Source organism: Petromyzon marinus, chromosome 5 (assembly GCF_048934315.1).
Source record: "Petromyzon marinus isolate PM22_M1 ecotype Great Lakes invasive population chromosome 5, UKy_Petmar_22M1.pri1.0, whole genome shotgun sequence".
In the NCBI taxonomy this organism is placed as follows: Eukaryota; Metazoa; Chordata; class Hyperoartia; order Petromyzontiformes; family Petromyzontidae; genus Petromyzon; species Petromyzon marinus.
The window spans coordinates 5,456,987-5,480,796 of record NC_133671.1 but is presented as its reverse complement, the minus strand read 5'-3'; the positions used below and the strand labels follow the sequence as shown (position 1 = coordinate 5,480,796).

Here is a 23,810-nt window from a genome sequence, read left to right as displayed (position 1 = left end):
GATCTAGTCATTGCTTTTCACCGAGGAGTTGGAGACGCTGCCGCTGAATCTGGAACGTGCTATCCAGAGGCGAGGCCTTACCATCAGCCGCTCCAAAACTAAGCACCTGACTGGGTATTGTGTCATCAAACACTCCACCATACCTGGGCAGTGTGCAAAAACCAGCTCCAGTTTGACAGCAGAGGTGTCGCTCCGAATCAGCCGAGCGGCATTACCTTTTCATCGGCAATGTAACGCTGTATGGAAGCTACCCGGTCATGCAAAGCTTCAGGTTCTGTCGGCCACAGTCATGTCCTCCCTTCTCTATGCTTGCGAAATGTAGACCCTCTAATCTTCGCCAGTTAGAAACATTCAGGCTGCCATGCTTACGATCAACCTGGGTTTAACCAGGCTGGATTTGTGAGTTCACAAATCCTCTAAATATCTGGACAGTCCCATCGGTGAGCTCTTCCAGGAGTCAAGGCTGCGTTGGCTGGGTCATGGAGCACACATGCCCATACAGCTTTTGTTTGGTTGGATAAAGGGGGCTAAACAGACACAGCACGGGCTCGAAAAGAGATGGAATTATGTGGTGCAAGAGGATATGGACTTTCCAATAACTGGTACCAGCAGTGTTAAGATTGGCCTCTGTGGAGGAGAATCGTGAAGGATGCTACGGGGCAGTTGGAGGCAACCGCCCTCCGGCAACAAAGGAGGGCAGAGGAGTGACGCTCACAACAATGAGTGGAGCGCCAGGCGGCTAAAACACAGCAATTTGGCATTGTAGGGGGCACAGATTGTGCATCGGCCAGTCAACCCATGGCACCTGGGTCTCTCCATGACCTGCCAGCAGGCGTTTGACACTTCACGTAGCCTTAAAGTGCATATAGGCTGGCACAGGTGCTGTGGTGACGTCACCGCCACTTCGTAGCAAATGGCAGTTGTTCTTGTTGCCTGTGTGTGGACATTCAAAGCAGACAATTTATCAAGCAAAAAGGTCCTAGCAATGTTCCGATTCAATAGGAAATGGTAGCAAGCCCGAGCTACTGGTCGGCTTCATCATTCCGCTCGTTCAAAAACGTAAATGACAGTGTCAGCATGTGCTTGATAATAGCGCTTGTCCAACACTAACATTTTAATGACAAATGTTTGCCTTTGAATGCAAAACTTTCCCCCGTCTCTTTTGCTGGAACACCTGCAGTAGTTTAGTGATGGAAACACGGCAATGTATCGAGGAGTCAATTTGGGTTGAGCTCCGAGTGTTCTCAACGCGCATGCATGCACATTCTCCAAGTGCTCTGGTTTCCTGCCAAACGGCCTTGCATGGAATTGGCCAAACATCCCAACATAGGACCCTGCTCAACAAGTCTTGTTTTTAAGTCTCATCTTGAACGTAACGAACGTCACAGAGTTTCTCAACACGCGCGATCCACCAACCGTCGCTGCCTCCGCACTGCCGGACTAAAAACGCACGCCCCACGACCGTTCTCGGCTTGAATTTACACAAGCGGCCTAGGCAGAAGACGCATTGAGCAACACGCTCTCCCCGAACAAGCGACGGTGAAGACAGAAGGCGTGAAAGTAAAGGCAACAATGCAGTAGGAACGCTCCTGCTGAAAACTTCCAGGACCGCTGCCAGAAGCTGCGTGAACGCTCCGATTGATGTATCGGAGAGAGGGGAAACTCACTGAATGGGGGACTGCCATTGGAATCTCAACTTGGCCTTTGTGGATATTTCACAAACGTTGACTTGCACGTCACTTAGATGTAATGCAGAGGGAAGCCAACGCATTTGGGGTGGCACCACTCCATCGGGTCACTCAAGGGAGATGCCTGCACAAGAAACACGTGGGGGTTTTTTTACCCCATAGATTTCTGTTAATTTGTGGGTTTTCATTTATTACTTTTTTACATACATACGTACACACCCCCATGTGTCTACAGGCATGTGTGCGCCAGTCTCTTAGTGCTTGTTCAGCGAACGGTTCGTGACTAATCACCTAGTAAACGGTAAGCATGTGACAATTTACCCTCCCCCTACGTGCGATTTCATCGATCGTCACGAATGAGTGTTAAGCTTTTACTGTTTGTCATGTTTAGACCATCCTACCGGTGCTCAATATCTAGGCACCCGTGTCGTCTGTACTTGCTCGACTGCACGCTATTGTTTCGCCGAGTCTTGCTTCACGAGAGACACTTGCGTGTATTGAGTGAACGTCACACACTTGCCTCACACCGATGCGCGCACACAAAGATAAAGATCCCCCATTTAGCCTTAACAGACTGTAGGGGCAAGTGCTGTTAGCGAGCACCTATGAAGGCCGGCACGGCACACGAGGGGGTGGGTGGCCAACACCACGCCCGGCCGCCTTTGTCTCCCCAGTGGCGATGTTTACACACCGCACCAGGTACTCATTTGAGGCTGAGTCGACCTAGGGGAGGCCCGGGACCGGTTCAGATAATCGTCACTGGTGTTGGCCGTGAGCGGGAATCGAACCCGGGTCGCCAGGTTCATAGCGCAGCGCGCTAACCGCTACACTATCGCTCCTCACACACACACACAAGTTCCCTGCACCTCCAATTAGCACGGTTGGCTATGTACGGTGCGAAAGAAGTTCAACATACACACGAGTCCATGGCATGAGCACACTCAGGCACGCACAAGTCCATGGCCTGCATTGGATTAACTGACCTTGCTCAAACAATTATCATTATGCATGGTCAACTTGAAGGTAAATGCACTTGTTGCATCAATGTTCCAGGGATTATAAATCAATGTTCCAAGGATTATTTTAAAAAAAAACCTTCAAAACACGTCTGTACACAGCTCATCCAACTCATTGGCAGTCCTGAGCTGGCAGGGAAAATGTCATTCACCCAGTAAATATTAACGTTGGGCAAACATTGGCATGTGGTTGGAACTGTTGGACAAACGATCGCCAAACGTCAGCCTAATGTTCCATGTTTACCAGGTATACGGTATGGACCAGCCCGCTGGATAACAACCACCTTGAATTCTCACGAAAAAACACGAAGAATCACTGAATGTATTAACTCCCAGAGGGATGATTGGCTGAATTTACCCTCAGCTGAGATTTAAACTCATGCCGTTCTAATTGTGAATAGGGTGCCAAGACGCAACGCCACCCAGCCAGAATCGCCCAGTACCCGAGTGCAGGCTTCCCTCGCTTCATCCGGTAAATGCCTTCCAATAAAACGGCGCACAAAGCGAAACCGCACGATGACCGCTGCGTGCAGAGTAGTAGAATATGGTACACACAGTACATAGAGCACACAATGTTGTCCCACATCCAACCGCATAGCCTGCTGGGTAGCACATTCAGTCCACACAATGTTGTACCACGTCCAACCGCACAGCCTGCTGGGTAGCACATTCAGTCCACACAATGTTGTACCACGTCCAACCGCACAGCCTGCTGGGTAGCACATTCAGTCCACACAATGTTGTACCACGTCAGACCGCATAGCCTGCTGGGTAGCACATTCAGTCCACACAATGTTGTACCACGTCTGACCGCATAGCCTGCTGGGTAGCACATTCAGTCCAGACAATGTTGTACCACGTCAGACCGCATAGCCACATATGAGTAAATTCAAACTGCATACGGCGAATTTTGAGTAGACAAATATGAGCTCCATATAAATCGCTCACACAAACCTTACCCAATTGGTTAATAATGAGAACACTCCAGCCCACGACAGGTTAACGACTGATCATTTGAATGCGGAGCATTTTCCCCATCGCCCGCTGTCACGGACAGGGGCTTGCGAAGCGCCAGGTTTACACGAGCTTGCAACGAGCGTTTGCCCGATTTGCATAGTGCGAGGCCGCTCACCTTTTGATTTGCCAGGGAAGGTGAAGAGTACAAAACCCTGGGGAAATTAAATTGGTAAAACTGGGGTCCGCTAAAACAAAACCCCTTGGGGAGATTCAAGTGGCATTGGTCAGGAGAGAGGAATGGGTTGAGAACTCTTAGGTCCGAGGACTAAATGTGCCTTTGCGATTCTGCTTGCTCGAAGCGTCGTGGTGTGGGTTGGCTTCATAAAGAGCACGGTTCCACTTTGCCGTGTACTCCTTTACACCGTTAACGTTTGCTGTTTTGATCACAACATTCTGAAACATGAGCGTTTGCGGCTAAAGGAGAGTTCTGTGCTCCTGGTGCTGTGATAACGGCGTCAGCCGCTTGCCCATTCCGATGGCGTACAAGTACGTCATCATGTACGTAACCAGAAGAAAAACGAAGATGAAAGAACTTTTATCGGTATCGAAGCTTCCACAAGGCCATGTGGGAGGGCGTGTGGCACAGTTTGGCGCCAGCGATTGTAGAGTGCGGTCGTGTCGCTACAGTTCTCTACGGTGACTACAATGTCTTGAAAAACAACGGCGCTACGCCGCCTCTCCAAATAAAACCAACCGCTTACGCGTTCCGAGATTTACCAGTGAACGAGACATCCCAGCCTGCAACCTGCAGTCGCCTCGGAACGGGAAAGGGTTAGCACACACACTCGTGTTGCACATGCAGCTCCATGCTAACACGACCGCATTCACGCCAACGTGAGCGCCATGACGCTGCTAATAAAACAGAGGAGGTTGCTTCTCGTTTGCTGTATTAGTGTACCTCCTCGCACAGTAGCATCACGCGCATTGTGCACGCGACCGAGTGCCACTCGGCACAACGTGCTAAATACTCGAGCGTAAACGACGGTGATGGGACTGCACGCGCGTTGCGGGGGAAAGGGTCCGGGGGGGAGGGGGTGTGGGGGGTAACAGCTCGCGCCTCGCCTGCTCAATGAGCGCCTGCTGCTGGCGCAGCAGCTCCGGCTCCGGCACGCCAAGCGCCTCGAGGCGACGGGTGGCGCGGCGGCGGCGAGACAGCGCCAGCGCACGGAACTCGGCGTGACACGCGCGCAGCTCGCCCATGCTGCCCGCCAGACCCAGGCGCTCCAGTGCTAGACGGACGCACGCGCACACGCCGCTCTCGCGTCAAGACAGAGACTCGACCCCGTGCAGCCTCAACAGACTGCTCGGGGCAAGCGCTGTTTGCGAGCAGCTATTGAGACCGGCGTGGCACCCGAGAGGGCGAGTGGACAACAACATTTCCGCCGTTTTTTTCCTCCCCAGTGCCGATTTAAGGCTGAGTTGACCTAGGGAAGGATGAGGACCGGTTCAGATATCCGGGTCGGGGGATTCGTACCGGAGTGCGCTAACCACTGCACCGCCGCTCCCCAGTGTTACACACACACACAGTGCTCCAGTGTTAAACACACACACACAGTGCTCCAGTGTTACACACACACACAGTGCTCCAGTGTTACACACACACACACAGTGCTCCAGTGTTACACACACACACAGTCCTCCAGTGTTACACACACAAACAGTGCTCCAGTGTTACACACACACAGTGCTCCAGTGTTACACACACAGTGCTGCAGTGTTACACACACACACAGTGCTCCAGTGTTACACACACAGTGCTCCAGTGTTACACACACACACACACAGTGCTCCAGTGTTACACACACACACAGTGCTCCAGTGTTACACACACACACAGTGCTCCAGTGTTACACACACACAGTGCTCCAGTGTTACACACACACAGTGCTCCAGTGTTACACACACACACACAGTGCTCCAGTGTTACACACACACAGTGCTCCAGTGTTACACACACACAGTGCTCCAGTGTTACACACACACAGTGCTCCAGTGTTACACACGCACACAGTGCTCCAGTGTTACACACACACACAGTGCTCCAGTGTTACACACACACACACACAGTGCTCCAGTGTTACACACACACACAGTGCTCCAGTGTTACACACACACACAGTGCTCCAGTGTTACACACACACACAGTGCTCCAGTGTTACACACACACAGTGCTCCAGTGTTACACACACACAGTGCTCCAGTGTTACACACACACACAGTGCTCCAGTGTTACACACACACAGTGCTCCAGTGTTACACACACACACAGTGCTCCAGTGTTACACACAGTGCTCCAGTGTTACAACAACAACCGCCATTCGCCACTAATTGGCGGTGACGTCACCACGACGCTTGTGCCAGGCTATGTGCACCGTGAGGCCACGTGAAGTGTCGAACGCCCGCTGGCAGGAGGTCACTGGGCAGACCCAGGTGCCACGGGTCGACTGACTGAGATGACTGGCTGATGCACCACCTGTGCCCCCTACTGTGCCAACCTGCTGTGCTTTAGCCACCCAGCGTTCCGCTCGTTGTTGTGAGCGTCGCTCCTCCGCCCTCCGTTGTTGTTGGAGGGCGACTGCCTCCAACTGCCCAGTAGCATCCTTCACGAGCCTCCTCCACAGAGGCCGTTCTTGACACCGCTAGTACCAGTCATCGGCAAGTCCACTCAGCTCCACGTCCTCCTGTACCACATCACTCCATCTCTTCTCTAGCCCGTGCCGCGCCCGCTTAGCCCCCTCAATCCGGCCAAACAAAAGCTGTTTCGGCATGCGGTGGCTGGGCATGCGGGCTACATGACCCAGCCATCGCAGCCTTGCCTGCCGGAGGAGCTCACCGATGGGACCCTGCCCAGATCTTTCAAGGATTTGTGAGCTCCTCACACAATCCAGTCTGGTTAAACCCAGGATGGATCGTAGGCAGGCCAGCCTAAATGTTTCTAACCGGCGAAGATGTTCCACCAGGGGGGTCCACGTTTCGCAGGCGTAGAGAAGGGAGGGAATGACCGTGGCCGAGAAGACCTGAAGCTTAGTGCGGAGCGACAGACCAGGTAGCTTCCACACAGCGTTACGCAACCGATGAAAAGATATTGCCGCTCGACTGATTCGGAGTGAGACCTCTGCTGTTAAACTGGAGCCAGTCATAAGCACACTGCCCAGGTATGGGAAACTCTCCACTCTCTCCACAACTGCCCCATCACCGATTGGGAGTTGTGGGGGTGGAGTGTCCGATGGTACAAAATACCCAGGCAGGTGCTTAGTTTTGGTGGGGCTGATGGTAAGGCCCCACCTCTTAGTGGCACGCTCCAGTCTCAGCAGGAGCGTCTCCAACTCCTCCTCTGACTGAGCAGCTATTACCAAATCATCAGCATACATAACGTGGTTGAGCAATAGGGAGCCATCCCTTGACCGCACCCGGGCATCGATTAGCCTCCCATTATATCTGTACCATATGGAGATTCCCCCGGTACAGCTATTGAAGGCTTCACGAACTACGTGGTCAAAATAGATGTTAAATAATGTGGGAGCCAGAGGACATCCCTGTCGCACCCCAAGGTGTACAGGGAATGGCTCTGACTCCCGGCCACGTAGTTTTACCCGGGCCCGCTCACCATCATGAAGGTCCTTAATGATCGTGAGCAGAGGGTCAGGTACTCCAAAAGCACGAAGAACGACCCAGAGCCCAGGCCTACTGATGGTATCATAGGCCTTGACCAGGTCAATAAAGCAGAGATGTAGGTCTTGTTGGAATTCCCTACACCTCTGCTGTAGCAGACGGACAGAAAATATGGCATCTGTGCAGGACCGCCCTTTCCTGAAACCGCATTGGGGCTCCGCAAGCCTCTCCTCAGCGTGCCTGGCAAGGCGATGCTGAATAATCCTTGCCAGGACCTTTCCTGGCACACTGAGGAGTGAGATGCCCCTGTAGTTGTTACAGTCTGTGCGGTCCCCCTTCTTAAAAAGGGGGACCACCAGGGCATCCTTCCAATCCTGCGGAACCCGTCCAGTGGTCCAGACTGTTGTTATGATGTCATATAGGGCAGTCTGTGCACAAACGCCACCCTCCCTCAGCATTTCGCTTGGGAGATCATCTCTGCCCGCTGCCTTTCCTGGTCTCAGACTCCGGATCGCCTTCAATACTTCCTCAGCAGATTGAACCTCAGCCAGCCACTCACAGGGGGTGACTTCATCCAATATTTGAGGCACCGCAGCCTCAGCAGGGTCATCCTCACTTTGTGCCACGATGTTTTCCTGGATGAGGGATTTTCCCTCCCCCAGGACCTCACAGAAATGCTCAGCAAATCTGCGAACCTGTTCCTGGGGGTCGGAAATTGGATCACCGTTTTTTCCCCTAATGATGGTAATAGGTGTGGCGCTGCAGGTTACTTTTTTGATGGACTTAAATAGAGATTTGTGATCACGGGCCACTGAGGCAGACTCCATCTCCTCAGCAACCCGCAACCACCACCCATCCTTGCAGCGCCTCACGGCTCTCCGAACCTCCGAGCGAAGGCTGCGGTAAGCCTCCTCATTCTCTGACGTGGGATTCTGTAGCCGATGACAGTGGGCCTGTCGCTTTTTCTCAACCATCCTGAACAACTCCTCTGTCAGCCAGGGTGTCTGGGGAGGTCTGGACCGCGTACCCAAAGCAGCCATTGCAGCTGCATGAGTCACAGTCCTAAACCTCGCCCATTTACCCTCGACATCAGGAGGAGTCGGGGACGATGCCAATCCCAGCCGCAAGCGATGATGAAATTCTCGCTTGCAACTTTCATCAGATAACTGAGACCAGGCCACTTTAGGTTGGAATGGGGTCCTGGGTGTACACCCACCACCGGAGTGGAAGAATGGCAGGCGCATCTTACAGATGACTAGTCGATGGTCAGAGGGCAGATCAGCTCCACGGTAGGTCCTGGTGTCAAGGACATGGGCTCGCATTCGCTGGTCCGTCACTATGTAGTCCAGCAGATGTTCTTGCTTGGACCCGGCATGCATCCATGATGTTGTGTGGATGCGCCGATGCCGGAACAGCGTGTTGGTAATTACAAGCCCATGGGCTGCACAAAAATCTAGCAGCCTCCTACCATTGTTATTGAGCTGATCTGGCCCATGCCCTCCAATCACTCCAGACCAGGTGCCAGCATCATGACCAACTCGGGCATTGAAGTCACCCAACATGATGACTCTATCCCGAGGGGCCACTTTAGCCAGCACCTGTGACAGGAGGTCATAGAAGGCATCTGACTCATCGGCTTTGCCTGCATCCCTCCACGGATGTTCATCTTCGGTGGGGGCATAAGTAACCACGACCACCATTCCTCGCCTCCGGTTGATGGGAAGGCGAGCCCAAAGTAGCCTGGGGCTTACAGCTTCCCACACCTCACCGCCACGCTCCTACGCCCCCTTCATTCTTTTGTTCAAAAGAAGACCCACACCCTGTTGTTTGGCAGTCTGCTGCCCCGAGTAGAGGACTGTCCACCCCTCATGGTGGCAGGAGCCAGAGCCGGTCCACCGGACCTCCTGAATGCCGCATAGATCCAGGCGGTACCGGTCCAGCTCCCGACAGAGGAGTGGCAGCCTCTCCTCTGCAGTGAGCGTTCGAACATTCCACGTGGCCACCCGTAGTGGCTTTTCGTTGTTTCTGGAGTAGCCCCGAGGGTAGGTATTCAATCTCCTGGCTCCGCCAATTGGGGTTTGGCCAGGAGACGTCATAGACGCCTGGCCCCCCGGGGCCTCCGGCACAAGCTTAGTTGTTACATATTTCAGTTTAATTCGTGGTTTCGTGGTAATTAATTGAAGGTGAAGGGGTTACCAGCCCCTCGCACCCGTCCAGAGCCCCCGTTTAGCCCCTGTGGTGGACACATATGCCATGAGGGGAGGAGCCAATCAAAATTGGATCTCCCCCCACAGCGCTGTCCACGACAGAGTTGCCCGTCCGTGTTACACACACACACACACAGTGCTCCAGTGTTACACACACACAGTGCTCTAGTGTTACACACACACACACAGTGCTCCAGTGTTACACACTCACACACACAGTGCTCCAGTGTTACACACTCACACACACAGTGCTCCAGTGTTACACACACACAGTGCTCCAGTGTTACACACACACACAGACAGTGCTCCAGTGTTACACACACACACAGTGCTCCAGTGTTACACACACACACACAGTGCTCCAGTGTTACACACACACACACAGTGCTCCAGTGTTACAATCATAGTGCTCCAGTGTTACAATCACAGTGCTCCAGTGTTACAATCACAGTGCTCCAGTGTTACACACACACACACACAGTGCCCCAGTGTTACACACACACAGTGCCCCAGTGTTACACACACACAGTGCCCCAGTGTTACACACACACACAGTGCTCCAGTGTTACACACACACACACAGTGCTCCAGTGTTACACACACACACACACAGTGCTCCAGTGTTACACACACACACAGTGCTCCAGTGTTACACACACACACAGTGCTCCAGTGTTACACACACACAGTGCTCCAGTGTTACACACACACACACAGTGCTCCAGTGTTACACACACAGTGCTCCAGTGTTACACACACACACAGTGCCCCAGTGTTACATACACACAGTGCTCCAGTGTTACACACACACAGTGCTCCAGTGTTACACACACACAGTGCTCCAGGGTTACACACACAGTTCCCCAGTGTTACATCAACACAGTGCTCCAGTGTTACACACACACAGTGCTTCAGTGTTACACACACAGTGCTCCAGTGTTACACACACACAAACAGTGCTCCAGTGTTACACACACACACAGTGATCCATTGTCACACACACACACAGTGATCCATTGTCACACACACACACAGTGATCCAGTGTTACACACACACAGTGCTCCAGTGTTACACACACACAGTGCTCCAGTGTTACACACACACACACAGTGCTCCAGTGTTACAAACACACACAGTGCTCCAGTGTTACACACACACACAGTGCCCCAGTGTTACACACACACACAGTGCTCCAGTGTTACACACACACAGTGCTCCAGTGTTACACACACACACAGAGTGCTCCAGTGTTACACACACACACAGTGCCCCAGTGTTACACACACAGAGTGCCCCAGTGTTACACTCACACACACACACAGAGTGCCCCAGTGTTATACTCACATACACACAGTGCTCCAGTGTTATACTCACACACACACAGTGCTCCAGTGTTACACACACAGTGCTCCAGTGTTACACACACACACAGTGTTCCAGTGTTACACACACACAGTGCCCCAATGTTACACACACACAGTGCTCTAGTGTTACACTCACACACAGTGCCCCAGTGTTACACACACACAGTGCCCCAGTGTTACACTCACACACAGAGTGCTCCAGTGTTACACACACAGTGATCCAGTGTTACACACACACAGTGATCCAGTGTTACACACACAGTACTCCAGTGTTACACACACACACAGAGTGCCCCAGTGTTACACTCACACACACACAGAGTGCCCCAGTGTTATACTCACACACACACACAGTGCTCCAGTCTTACACACACAGTGCTCCAGTGTTACACACACAGTGCTCCAGTGTTACACACACACACACAGTGCTCCAGTGTTACACACACACAGTGCCCCAGTGTTACACTCACACATACAGTGCTCCAGTGTTACACACACACACACAGTGATCCAGTGTTACACACACACACACACACAGTGATCCAGTGTTACACACACACACACAGTGATCCAGTGTTACACACACACAGTGCTCCAGTGTTACACACACAAACACAGTGCTCCAGTGTTACACACACACAGTGCTCCAGTGTTACACACACACAGTGCTCCAGTGTTACACACACACAGTGCTCCAGTGTTACACACACACACAGTGCTCCAGTGTTACACACACACACAGTGCTCCAGTGTTACACACACACAGTGCTCCAGTGTTACACACACACACAGTGCCCCAGTGTTACACACACACACAGAGTGCTCCAGTGTTACACACACACACACACAGTGCTCCAGTGTTACACACACACACACAGTGCTCCAGTGTTACACACACACACAGTGCTCCAGTGTTACACACACACAGTGCCCCAGTGTTACACACACAGTGCTCCAGTGTTACACACACACACACACAGAGTGCCCCAGTGTTACACTCACACACACAGTGCTCCAGTGTTGCACACACACAGTGCTCCAGTGTTACACACACACACACAGTGCTCCAGTGTTACACACACACACCCAGTGCTCCAGTGTTACACACACAGTGCCCCAGTGTTACACACACACACAGTGCTCCAGTGTTACACTCACACACACACAGAGTGCCCCAGTGTTACACTCACACACACACACAGAGTGCCCCAGTGTTATACTCACACACACACAGTGCTCCAGTGTTACACACACACACAGTGCTCCAGTGTTACACACACACACACAGTGCTCCAGTGTTACACACACACACAGTGCTCCAGTGTTGCACACACACACACAGTGCCCCAGTGTTACACACACACAGTGCTCCAGTGTTACACTCACACACAGTGCCCCAGTGTTACACTCACACACACAGTGCTCCAGTGTTACACACACACAGTGCTCCAGTGTTACACACACACACAGTGCTCCAGTGTTACACACACACACCCAGTGCTCCAGTGTTACACACACAGTGCCCCAGTGTTACACACACACAGTGCCCCTGTGTTACACACACACAGTGTGCTCCAGTGTTACACTCACACAGAGTGTGCTCCAGTGTTACACACACACAGTGCCCCAGTGTTACACTCACACAGAGTGTGCTCCAGTGTTACACACACACAGAGTGTGCTCCAGTGTTACACACACACAGTGCTTCAGTGTTACACACACAGTGCTCCAGTGTTACACACACACAAACAGTGCTCCAGTGTTACACACACACACAGTGATCCATTGTCACACACACACACACAGTGATCCATTGTCACACACACACACAGTGATCCAGTGTTACACACACACAGTGCTCCAGTGTTACACACACACAGTGCTCCAGTGTTACACACACACACACAGTGCTCCAGTGTTACAAACACACACAGTGCTCCAGTGTTACACACACACACAGTGCCCCAGTGTTACACACACACACAGTGCTCCAGTGTTACACACACACAGTGCTCCAGTGTTACACACACACACAGAGTGCTCCAGTGTTACACACACACACAGTGCCCCAGTGTTACACACACAGAGTGCCCCAGTGTTACACTCACACACACACACAGAGTGCCCCAGTGTTATACTCACATACACACAGTGCTCCAGTGTTATACTCACACACACACAGTGCTCCAGTGTTACACACACAGTGCTCCAGTGTTACACACACACACAGTGTTCCAGTGTTACACACACACAGTGCCCCAATGTTACACACACACAGTGCTCTAGTGTTACACTCACACACAGTGCCCCAGTGTTACACACACACAGTGCCCCAGTGTTACACTCACACACAGAGTGCTCCAGTGTTACACACACAGTGATCCAGTGTTACACACACACAGTGATCCAGTGTTACACACACAGTACTCCAGTGTTACACACACACACAGAGTGCCCCAGTGTTACACTCACACACACACAGAGTGCCCCAGTGTTATACTCACACACACACAGTGCTCCAGTCTTACACACACAGTGCTCCAGTGTTACACACACAGTGCTCCAGTGTTACACACACACACACAGTGCTCCAGTGTTACACACACACAGTGCCCCAGTGTTACACTCACACATACAGTGCTCCAGTGTTACACACACACACACAGTGATCCAGTGTTACACACACACACACAGTGATCCAGTGTTACACACACACAGTGCTCCAGTGTTACACACACAAACACAGTGCTCCAGTGTTACACACACACAGTGCTCCAGTGTTACACACACACAGTGCTCCAGTGTTACACACACACAGTGCTCCAGTGTTACACACACACACAGTGCTCCAGTGTTACACACACACAGTGCTCCAGTGTTACACACACACACAGTGCCCCAGTGTTACACACACACACAGAGTGCTCCAGTGTTACACACACACACACACAGTGCTCCAGTGTTACACACACACACACAGTGCTCCAGTGTTACACACACACACAGTGCTCCAGTGTTACACACACACAGTGCCCCAGTGTTACACACACAGTGCTCCAGTGTTACACACACACACACACAGAGTGCCCCAGTGTTACACTCACACACACAGTGCTCCAGTGTTGCACACACACAGTGCTCCAGTGTTACACACACACACACAGTGCTCCAGTGTTACACACACACACCCAGTGCTCCAGTGTTACACACACAGTGCCCCAGTGTTACACACACACACAGTGCTCCAGTGTTACACTCACACACACACAGAGTGCCCCAGTGTTACACTCACACACACACAGAGTGCCCCAGTGTTATACTCACACACACACAGTGCTCCAGTGTTACACACACACACAGTGCTCCAGTGTTACACACACACACACAGTGCTCCAGTGTTACACACACACACAGTGCTCCAGTGTTGCACACACACACACAGTGCCCCAGTGTTACACACACACAGTGCTCCAGTGTTACACTCACACACAGTGCCCCAGTGTTACACTCACACACACAGTGCTCCAGTGTTACACACACACAGTGCTCCAGTGTTACACACACACACAGTGCTCCAGTGTTACACACACACACCCAGTGCTCCAGTGTTACACACACAGTGCCCCAGTGTTACACACACACAGTGCCCCTGTGTTACACACACACAGTGTGCTCCAGTGTTACACTCACACAGAGTGTGCTCCAGTGTTACACACACACAGTGCCCCAGTGTTACACTCACACAGAGTGTGCTCCAGTGTTACACACACACAGAGTGTGCTCCAGTGTTACACACACACAGTGATCCAGTGTTACACACACACAGTGCTCCAGTGTTACACACACAGTGCTCCAGTGTTACACACACAGTGCTCCAGTGTTACACTCACACACACACACAGTGCCCCAGTGTTACACTCACACACACACAGAGTGCCCCAGTGTTACACTCACACACACACAGTGCTCCAGTGTTACACACACAGTGCTCCAGTGTTACACACAAACACACAGTGCTCCAGTGTTACACACACACACAGTGCCCCAGTGTTACACTCACACACACAGTGCTCCAGTGTTACACACACACACAGTGCTCCAGTGTTACACACACAGTGCCCCAGTGTTACACACACACAGTGCCCCAGTGTTACACTCACACACACACACAGTGCTCCAGTGTTACACACACACACAGTGCTCCAGTGTTACACTCACACACACATAGGGCCCCAGTGTTACACACACACAGAGTGCCCCAGTGTTACACACACACAGAGTGCCCCAGTGTTACACACACACACAGTGCTCCAGTGTTACACACACACACAGTGCTCCAGTGTTACACACACACACAGTGCCCCAGTGTTACACACACACACAGTGCTCCAGTGTTACACTCACACACACAGTGCTCCAGTGTTACACACACACAGTGCTCCAGTGTTACACACACACACAGTGCCCCAGTGTTAAACACACACACAGTGCCCCAGTGTTACACACACACACACACAGTGCTCCAGTGCTGGAGCCGTGTGTACCCTGGATGACGTGCTCAGGGGAGATGGTCTTGCGCTGCGCATGGGCGCACGCCGTGTTCGCCTCGCTGGACACGTGGCGCACGAAGCGCGTGCACGCCACGCGCAGCAGGTCTCGTGCGCCCGCCGTCAGGCGCAGGCACGGCACCAGCTCGCCCACGAGGTGGCGCTGCACGGACGCGTAGGGCAGCGTCACCTGGTCGGCTTCGTGCGCCGGACCCCCGACCCCCAGCGGAGACGGCATTGCCTCCTTCTCACCGATCTTACAAAAGTACCGCAACGACGCACAGATCAGAACGCTGGGCTACGTACGGTGCGAAAGAAGTTCAACAGGCAACAACGTTCATCGCTGCCTCCCACCCCGTAGGGCCTCTTGAATAGACTGTTGGGGGCCCAGTGCTGTGCGCGGGTACCAATGAAGGCTGGCACGGCGCCCGAGGCAGGTGGGTGGGTGATTAACACCACGCCCGGTCGTCTTTGCCTCCCTAGTGCTGATGCTTACTAGCCGCACCAGGTACTCATTTAAGGTCGAGATGACCTAAGGCCCTGGGACCGGTGCAGACATTCGTCACCGGTGTTGGGCAGTAAGTGGCAATCGAACTCGGGTTGCCGGGTTCGTAACGCAGTGAGCGCCAACCACTACACCACTGAGGATGCGCTTCGAATTCATCGACTGAACGTATTCAACCTGCACTGGCCAGCCTGGTGAAGTATGGTCAAACTGCCTTCATCCAGCAACAATTGACAAAAGCGCCTAAAGGAAAAAAGATATACTTTATAGCATTCCTTCTCTCTCGCCTCCTCAATTAGCTCGAGTGTAAGAACTCCGCACAACTTTCACCGATTTCAAAGTCTACTGTTGAAAACCTTGAGTTCGACGCGTAATGGAAGATATAAATCCATAGATCAACGATGCATTGACAGGAGGCTAATGGCGAGCCATTAGTCAGCATTCTTCAAAAGGCCATGCAGCAAACAGCTGATGGCTTACTCATTGTTTTTTTCGGTAAAGTCTCGTATGTAGAAATACAATAAAATTATATTAAAACAAAACAATTACGACGTTTCGATCACAACACAAGCGATCTTCATCAGGTGTCAATAACAAATCATAGAGGTAAATACAAGAAGATGAGAGACGAGAATTCAACAAACCTAAGAAACATTATGTGAAGCACAACCAGTCAGGCCAACAACACAGTTAGACACTTCCTGGCGGACCACGAATTTCAGAAGAATGTTAAATTTCGTGTTCAACCTCTGGATTGCACCTACCAGCATAGAGTGAACAAATACGAGGTACAAAGTCAGCAGAAATACATATACAGGCCCACCAAGAGGCAAGGAGGGAGGAAAGACGCCTTCCCTTCCTCCAGGCATGGAGAGCGAAGCAGAGCTTTACAGAGAATCCAAACTTTTTTTTTTTACCAGGTAAGGCCCACTGAACTATATGGCTCTTTTTCAGAAGCACCCTGGCCACAAATCATAGCTCAACGAAGTGGCTTATCATGTGGAAATGTATAGCAGCCAAATACTCGAAACGTGTGTTGATTCTAAACGTTTAGGGGGAAAACCAGAAGACCCGGGAGAAAACTCCACACGACCAGGGGGAGAGACGCGCACGTTCCAAATATACAACAGGCGTCAGGGTCGGCGTCTAACCCACGACCTTCTTGCATACGAGGCGAGGGAGTTCATACAAATAAAACACGTGTGGTTAATACAGACTTGATTCTTTGCAAAAGAAATGTATTTGTCGTCAACATCTTAAAACCTCCTGGTTTTTTTGCCAGAAAGGGTAAAACCCATCAATATTTTTTATAATCTATTTGTGAGGCATTTGGATGACGTGTACATCGGAAATGTTTTTGCATATTTGTTGCATACGCAATTTTTTTTTATATCTCATCTTGCCCGATTTTGTGATCGCTTTGTAATCACGAAGATGTGAAATGTCAGTGCTGCTGCCGCCGCACAGTAGGGAATAGGTTCTACCTTATAAAACTGTAAATGTGGCCGAAATGTACACCCACTAGTAAACAAGTAACGTTGGGAAAACGTTTGGCACGTGGTTTGAACTGTTGGACCAACGATGGCCGAACGTTCCACGTTTACCGGGCAGTCCCTTAGTAAAATGTTCTTTCAATTGTGATGGAGATGGCAGATTGGCTCAGCCGGCTCGTTCAAATGAATCTCTTTAGGGGGGACTTTTGTCGACACTGGAGCACGTGCTCAAATCGATGAACAAACAATATCGGCAACAATTACAGTGCAGGCTACACGGCGAGTGGACACAAGTCCCCTCCTGCCACGAGCAAGGCTCATTGCCGTACAGTACCGGTGTCAGAAGGTCACGGACGGGAAGGTCACGGACGGGAAGGCCCTGCCGATATCTCTTTCGTTGTTACAATTCTGTGATGACAACCACGGGCGGTGGTGGTGGCCGCTTGTGGGTTAAGTGAGCCCGATGGTCTTGGCCTGCTCACGCGATGGCTTACACACACAAAGCCGTCGAGCATCGTCATTATCACCACCACCAACCACCACGTGCTAGTTCATGCCATGGCGGTCACCGTTCACTCGTACCGTGCGTATGGTGGGTGGGTGGGGGGTCACAGATGGTTGACAAACACCACAAAAAAATATTCCACCGCGGGATGTGTGCAGCGAGTGCAGCAGCGTGGAGACTGCTGGGACCGGAAGGGCGAGAGGTTCTCATCTCAGTCTCTTTTGAACAGTGCCACATCCCACCCCACTCGTTCAACACCCGAGAACACGGATGTAATTCTCACGGTCCTTAGTGCCCCAATGATTGAGGCACATTGCTGGGCATCCGTGATAAAGAGCTTCACAGCACTTGGTCGGATTTCCCGCAATCTATCCGATTCTGACATTGCAATTCATAACCCTTGCAACATTAATGATCATTATCAGAATGCTAAACTTTCGAAACCACAATGAAAACCACCATTATCATCAAGCACAGTGTAAGCTGCCAATATACCGGATTCATATAGCGTGCATCACAATACAAATTCGCGTCATTGTAGATTACATGACGGTAACACAAAAATACACACAGTACGAGTCCCTCGCATATCTGTACACCCTCCACGTAAAAAAAAGTCCTACAACATCCCATCGGTCACACGGCCTTCCTCCTGGGAGTGGGGAACTTCAGCAGGCACGAGTTCCAACCCACAAAGCAGAAGTGGGCTGACTTGTTCGAGATATCCACTGCTGGTGGAGTGCCCAACGTGAACGCACAAACACCGTGACGGGCGTGGTGCAGGAGTGTCGTGAGTTGGAGCAGTGTAGTGTGTAGTGTGTAGGAGCAGTGTAGTGTGTAGGAGCAGTGTAGGGTGTAGGAGCAGTGTAGTGTGTAGGAGCAGTGTAGTGTGTAGGAGCAGTGTAGTGTGTAGGAGCAGTGTAGTGTGTAGGAGCAGTGTAGTGTGTAGGAGCAGTGTAGTGTGTAGGAGTGTCGCGTGTAGTGTGTAGGAGCAGTGTCGTGTGTAGGAGCAGTGTAGTGTGTAGGAGGAGTGTTGTGTGTAGGAGTGTCGTGTGCAGGAGGAGTGTTGTGTGTAGTAAGTGCACTTCACTATCGTAACGCACGGTATGCGAGTGCAGCTGTTGGACGCCGGCACGTGGCTTCACACGTGGCGTCGTATCGCCCTTTAAATACAGTAGCGTCACGTGACGTCTGAGGTTGTCAGAGTTGCGGGGGAGGGATGGGGGTTGGGGGGGTGAAGGGTTGGGGGGGGTGAGGGGTGGGGGGGGTGAGGGGTGGAGGGTTGTTGGAGACTCTCACTTCTCCTTGTCGTATGGCTGCTGATGTTCGATGCAGGGCAACAACTACAATTTCACATTCAGGTGGTGGTCAAGCCAGCAGACAACCGCGTCAGGAGCCAGCTGAGTGGAGTATCGCGGTGATGTATCTTTGTGGATCGGGCCATTACGTCGTTACAGGTGTAGTGATTGTAGAATCACTACTGTGTACACACGCACAAGCGTGACGTCACTATGCGGGGGAGCGTCATGACCACGCGGGTCTACACACATGCATGACGTCATCCCGGCTGGAGGCGGGAATGACGTCAGGGCCGGTTCTGGGCTCCGGGAGGCCACGAGGGTGGTGTGAGGCCGTGGCACTCTCTGTGACCCCGGCTGGACACGTGACTGGACCCCAGTGGGGGCTGGGGGCCTAGGGGGTACCTCGGAGGGCACGTGGACAGCAGGGGGGCTTCGAGAGGGTTTTCGAAGGGAGGCGTGGCCGCGGTGGGGCCCGGGCACGCCGAGGCCCATATAAGCAGCCTCCTCACGAGGTTCGAGGCTGCCCGTATCAAGAACGAGGATGCATCGTGAAGACGCCAAGAAGAGTCAAGCCTCCAGTCAGCGGACCTGGCAGTAGCCCACCTCGCTGGGTCACGCTAGAGTATTTGAGAAGTATGTGTTAGCTAGAGTAGGTTGGTGGTCACCACCTTATGTGCAGTGTTATATTACTTACCGTTCTAATAAATCAGCGTTGCCTCCCAAGGAGTCGTGTGTGCACCTAATTCGAACCCACTACACAGGTTGTACTACGGTGTGTTCAGGATGAAAACAGCCGAATTTCCATTTGTGCATCAGGGCATCCACATCTACTGCCGTGGTTTGTTAAGTGGATGCGGTTTAGGGTGGACCGTGAGCAGTTTCGTGGAAGATGAAACCCAGCGACCTTCTTCGTTGGGCTCTTTCACAACAAGCTGTGACTTCTTTTGAACTCCCATTCCGCTCTCAAAGACTCTTCACTCAAGAGGCGGAGCAGATGCTCTGTCGTTCAAGCGCGCACCCACACGGATGGTTTGCGTTGTCCTCGGATCACAATACCTCTGGGTGAGGGCCACCCCACAGTCGTCACCATGCACCACGGTCCCCCGTGATGGCAACAATCCCTCTAAGCGGCTGACCTCACCGCTCCATCTCCACGAAGGTCGCCTGCTCCGTGCGTCTTCTCTCCCTTGGGCTGCCATTCTTGTCACTCGTCTCGTCCATCGACAAAATAAATATAATCGGCGACATTTCGAGGAATGGCCCTTCAGAGCACATGGTAATACCACGGGGCTTGATGTGAAAGGTTTTTATATTTGTTAAATAGGTATATGAAGTTATCTAATAGTATGTAGTAAGTACTTTCATTTTAACACGTAGGCTTTCGCGACCAATATTCATAAGTTTTTTTGGGTTAGATCGCGTAAATATCGTTAAAACCCGCCACCACTCGACACAGCTAACTAGTAAGGGTTGTCACGTAAACAGGACATGCCAATTCGTCACCAGTACAGCACACCGGTGTGTTGGAGAGCCAAGCCACATTTAAAATCTGAGTATCATGTTTCGTCAGTAATTACAACTAGCTCCATCAGGCGACAGCAAAACGTCGTAGTCAGGTTGTAAATGTCGTGGCTTTACTCTCCAACACACAAACGGTGTGCTGTACTAGTGACGAATTGGCCACGTTCTGTTTACGTGACAACCCTTTCTCGTTGGTTGTGTCGGGTGGTGTCGGGTTTAACGACACATTTATATATTTATGCAATCTAACCCAAAAAAACTCTATTATGGAAGGACCTTCATATAAACAAAAGGATGAATGAATAAACGCATTTATGTTAAAAGTACAATTATTAAAATGTTGCCGGCACAATGCATTATGGGAAGGTTTGTGCTTGCAGGGCGGTGTTCTTCACTGCAAGGCCCGCGGGCCACTGGCGGCCCTTAGTAGCCTTTCGTCCTGCCCCTGCCGTGCGGCCCTCCGACAATACACAAAGGGCGAAAACACCCCCCAGCATCATCATCGCGCTGCTGTCAAACCCCTAATGGTTTCAAATGTGGCGAAAATGTTTTTTTTGGTTTTGGCCATGTTTTTGTTTATTGTAGTACGGAGTTAGATGGCCTTAATCTTAGTTGTCTTGTGGTTGTTGTTGTTTGACTTGCATCCCACTGGGATTTTTGCACACAGCGTTGGTGTACGGTGCTATTTCAGGAATATTTTGATGTTTTTTCCTGGATTATCTGTTTGCAGTCACCTAGTCACTTTAAGATGTTTTCTTGTTCATGTTTTTGTTTGTTGCAGTTGCACCCGATTCAAGAGCCGAATGGCTCACAGGGCTATACCAAATAAATGAACTATGAACTGCTGATGTCTCCTTCGGTGAAAGTGGGCTCTGAAAATTAGTGAAGGACCCACCGGTGGAGGGCAAGGCGCGGCCCCACTGGCAGGACATTCCTCATCAGCGTTGTTGAGTGCACTACTGGACAGCAGGGGAGGTCCAAACCCCACCTCGACATGGTACTTGAGATGAAGGCCCACACAGCATCACACAAACCACGTTGGTTTCCATCAGAGCCGTTTTGACATTTTTCCTTGATTATCTAAATCACAAAAACGCACGAATAGTTTAGCAATGTTTAATCACCAAAGCAGTACACGTACGTACTCAATACACACATTTTTCGATTTTATAATAATAGGCTCACACCGTCGTAATAATTCTGTTCTATATAGGATCTACATAGCACACTTTCCACGAGGTAGGGAATCACACAACTCGCACTCCTCCCCACTGTGTGTGGACCTCCCACCAGCAGCCAGAGGAGAGACATCACCAACGCAAGCTTTCTTACGCACCGCTCTCAATCGCTTCTGTTACGCAGTTATCTTGGCCGTAGTTATTTACTCTAATTCATATTTGCTTGATCTTCGCCGACTTCTATTTGCTTGAGTTCGCCATGACATCGATTGGTGTCACTGTTGTCCTCTGCTCTTTAATTTGTTCTGCTTTTGCCACTTTGGCCATCCAGCTGACTCTTGCAAAATGAAAGTCGCTCCAGGCCTCGAGTTCTCACCCTGGTTAAACAAAACCATCTTGAACCTGAGTCACTCCCTTAGGACAACTTACGCAATACCAGATGGTACAGTGAAGGAAAAAAGTATTTGATCCCCTGCTGATTTTGTACGTTTGCCCACTGACAAAGAAATGATCAGTTTATAATTTTAATGGTAGGTTTATTTTAACAGTGAGAGACAGAATAACAACAACAAAATCCAGAAAAACGCATGTCAAAAATGTTATAAATTGATTTGCATTTTAATGAGGGAAATAAGTATTTGACCCCCTCTCAATCAGAAAGATTTCTGGCTCCCAGGTGTCTTTTATAAAGGTAACGAGCTGAGATTAGGAGCACACTCTTAAAGGGAGTGCTCCTAATCCCAGCTTGTTACCTGTTTAAAAGGAACCTGTCCACAGAAGCAATCAATCAATCAGATTCCAAACTCTCCACCATGGTCAAGACCAAAGACCTCTCCAAGGATGTCAGGGACAAGATTGTAGACCTACACAAGGCTGGAATGGGCTACTCGACCATTGCAAAGCAGCTTGATGAGGTGACAACAGTTGGTGTGATTATTCGCAAATGGAAGAAACACAAAAGAACTGTCAATCTCCCTCGGCCTGGGGCTCCATGCAAGATCTCACCTCGTGGAGTTGCAATGATCATGAGAACGGTGAGGAATCAGCCCAGAACCACACGGGAGGATCTTGTCAATGATCTCAAGGCAGCTGGGACCAAAGTCACCAAGAAAACAATTGGTAACACACTACGCCGTGAAGGACTGAAATCCTGCAGCGCCCGCAAGGTCCCCCTGCTCAAGAAAGCACATATATATGCCCGTCTGAAGTTTGCCAATGAACATCTTAATGATTCAGAGGACAACTGGGCGAAAGTGTTGTGGTCAGATGAGACCAAAATGGAGGTGGAAACATGCTTTGGGGGTGTTTTTCTGCTAAGGGGACAGGACAACTTCACCGCATCAAAGGGACGATGGACGGGGCCATGTACCTTCAAATCTTTGGTAAGAACATCATTCCCTCAGCCAGGGCATTGAAAATGGGTCGTGGATGGGTATTCCAGCATGACAATGACCCAAAACACACGGCCAAGGCAACAAAGGAGTGGCTCAAGAAGAAGCACATTAAGGTCCTGGAGTGGCCTAGCCAGTCTCCAGACCTTAATCCCATAGAAAATCTGTGGAGGGAGCTGAAGGTTCGAGTTGCCAAACGTCAGCCTCGAAACCTTAATGACTTGGAGAAGATCTGCAAAGAGAAGTGGGACAAAATCCCTCCTGAGATGTGTGCAAACCTGGTGGCCAACTACAAGAAACGTCTGACCTCTGTGATTGCCAACAAGGGTTTTGCCACCAAGTACTAAGTCATGTTTTGCAGAGGGGTCAAATACTTATTTCCCTCATTAAAATGCAAATCAATTTATAACATTTTTGACATGCGTTTTTCTGGATTTTTTTGTTGTTATTCTGTCTCACTGTTC

At 51.0% G+C, this 23,810-nt stretch overlaps 1 protein-coding gene across 3 annotated transcripts; it reads right to left on the bottom strand.

The window, feature by feature from the left end:
- Positions 1–2,701: 2,701 nt before the first annotated feature.
- LOC142913898 (protein Dr1-like) lies at positions 2,702–19,170 on the bottom strand. Of its 3 annotated transcripts, none has more exons than XM_076061023.1 (4): positions 19,059–19,170; positions 17,785–17,939; positions 15,450–15,708; positions 2,702–4,950 (listed from the first exon to the last, which is right to left on the bottom strand). In XM_076061023.1, exons 3-4 carry the CDS (start codon positions 15,688–15,690, stop codon positions 4,682–4,684), a joined length of 510 nt encoding a protein of 169 aa, XP_075917138.1. In that variant the 5' UTR covers positions 15,691–15,708; positions 17,785–17,939; positions 19,059–19,170; the 3' UTR covers positions 2,702–4,681. The 3 variants fall into 3 exon arrangements, with proteins under 3 accessions (XP_075917138.1, XP_075917137.1, XP_075917142.1); XM_076061022.1 differs by having other exon boundaries at positions 17,785–17,924; positions 19,059–19,168; XM_076061027.1 differs by lacking the exon at positions 19,059–19,170 and adding an exon at positions 18,649–19,052.
- Positions 19,171–23,810: the final 4,640 nt, after the last annotated feature.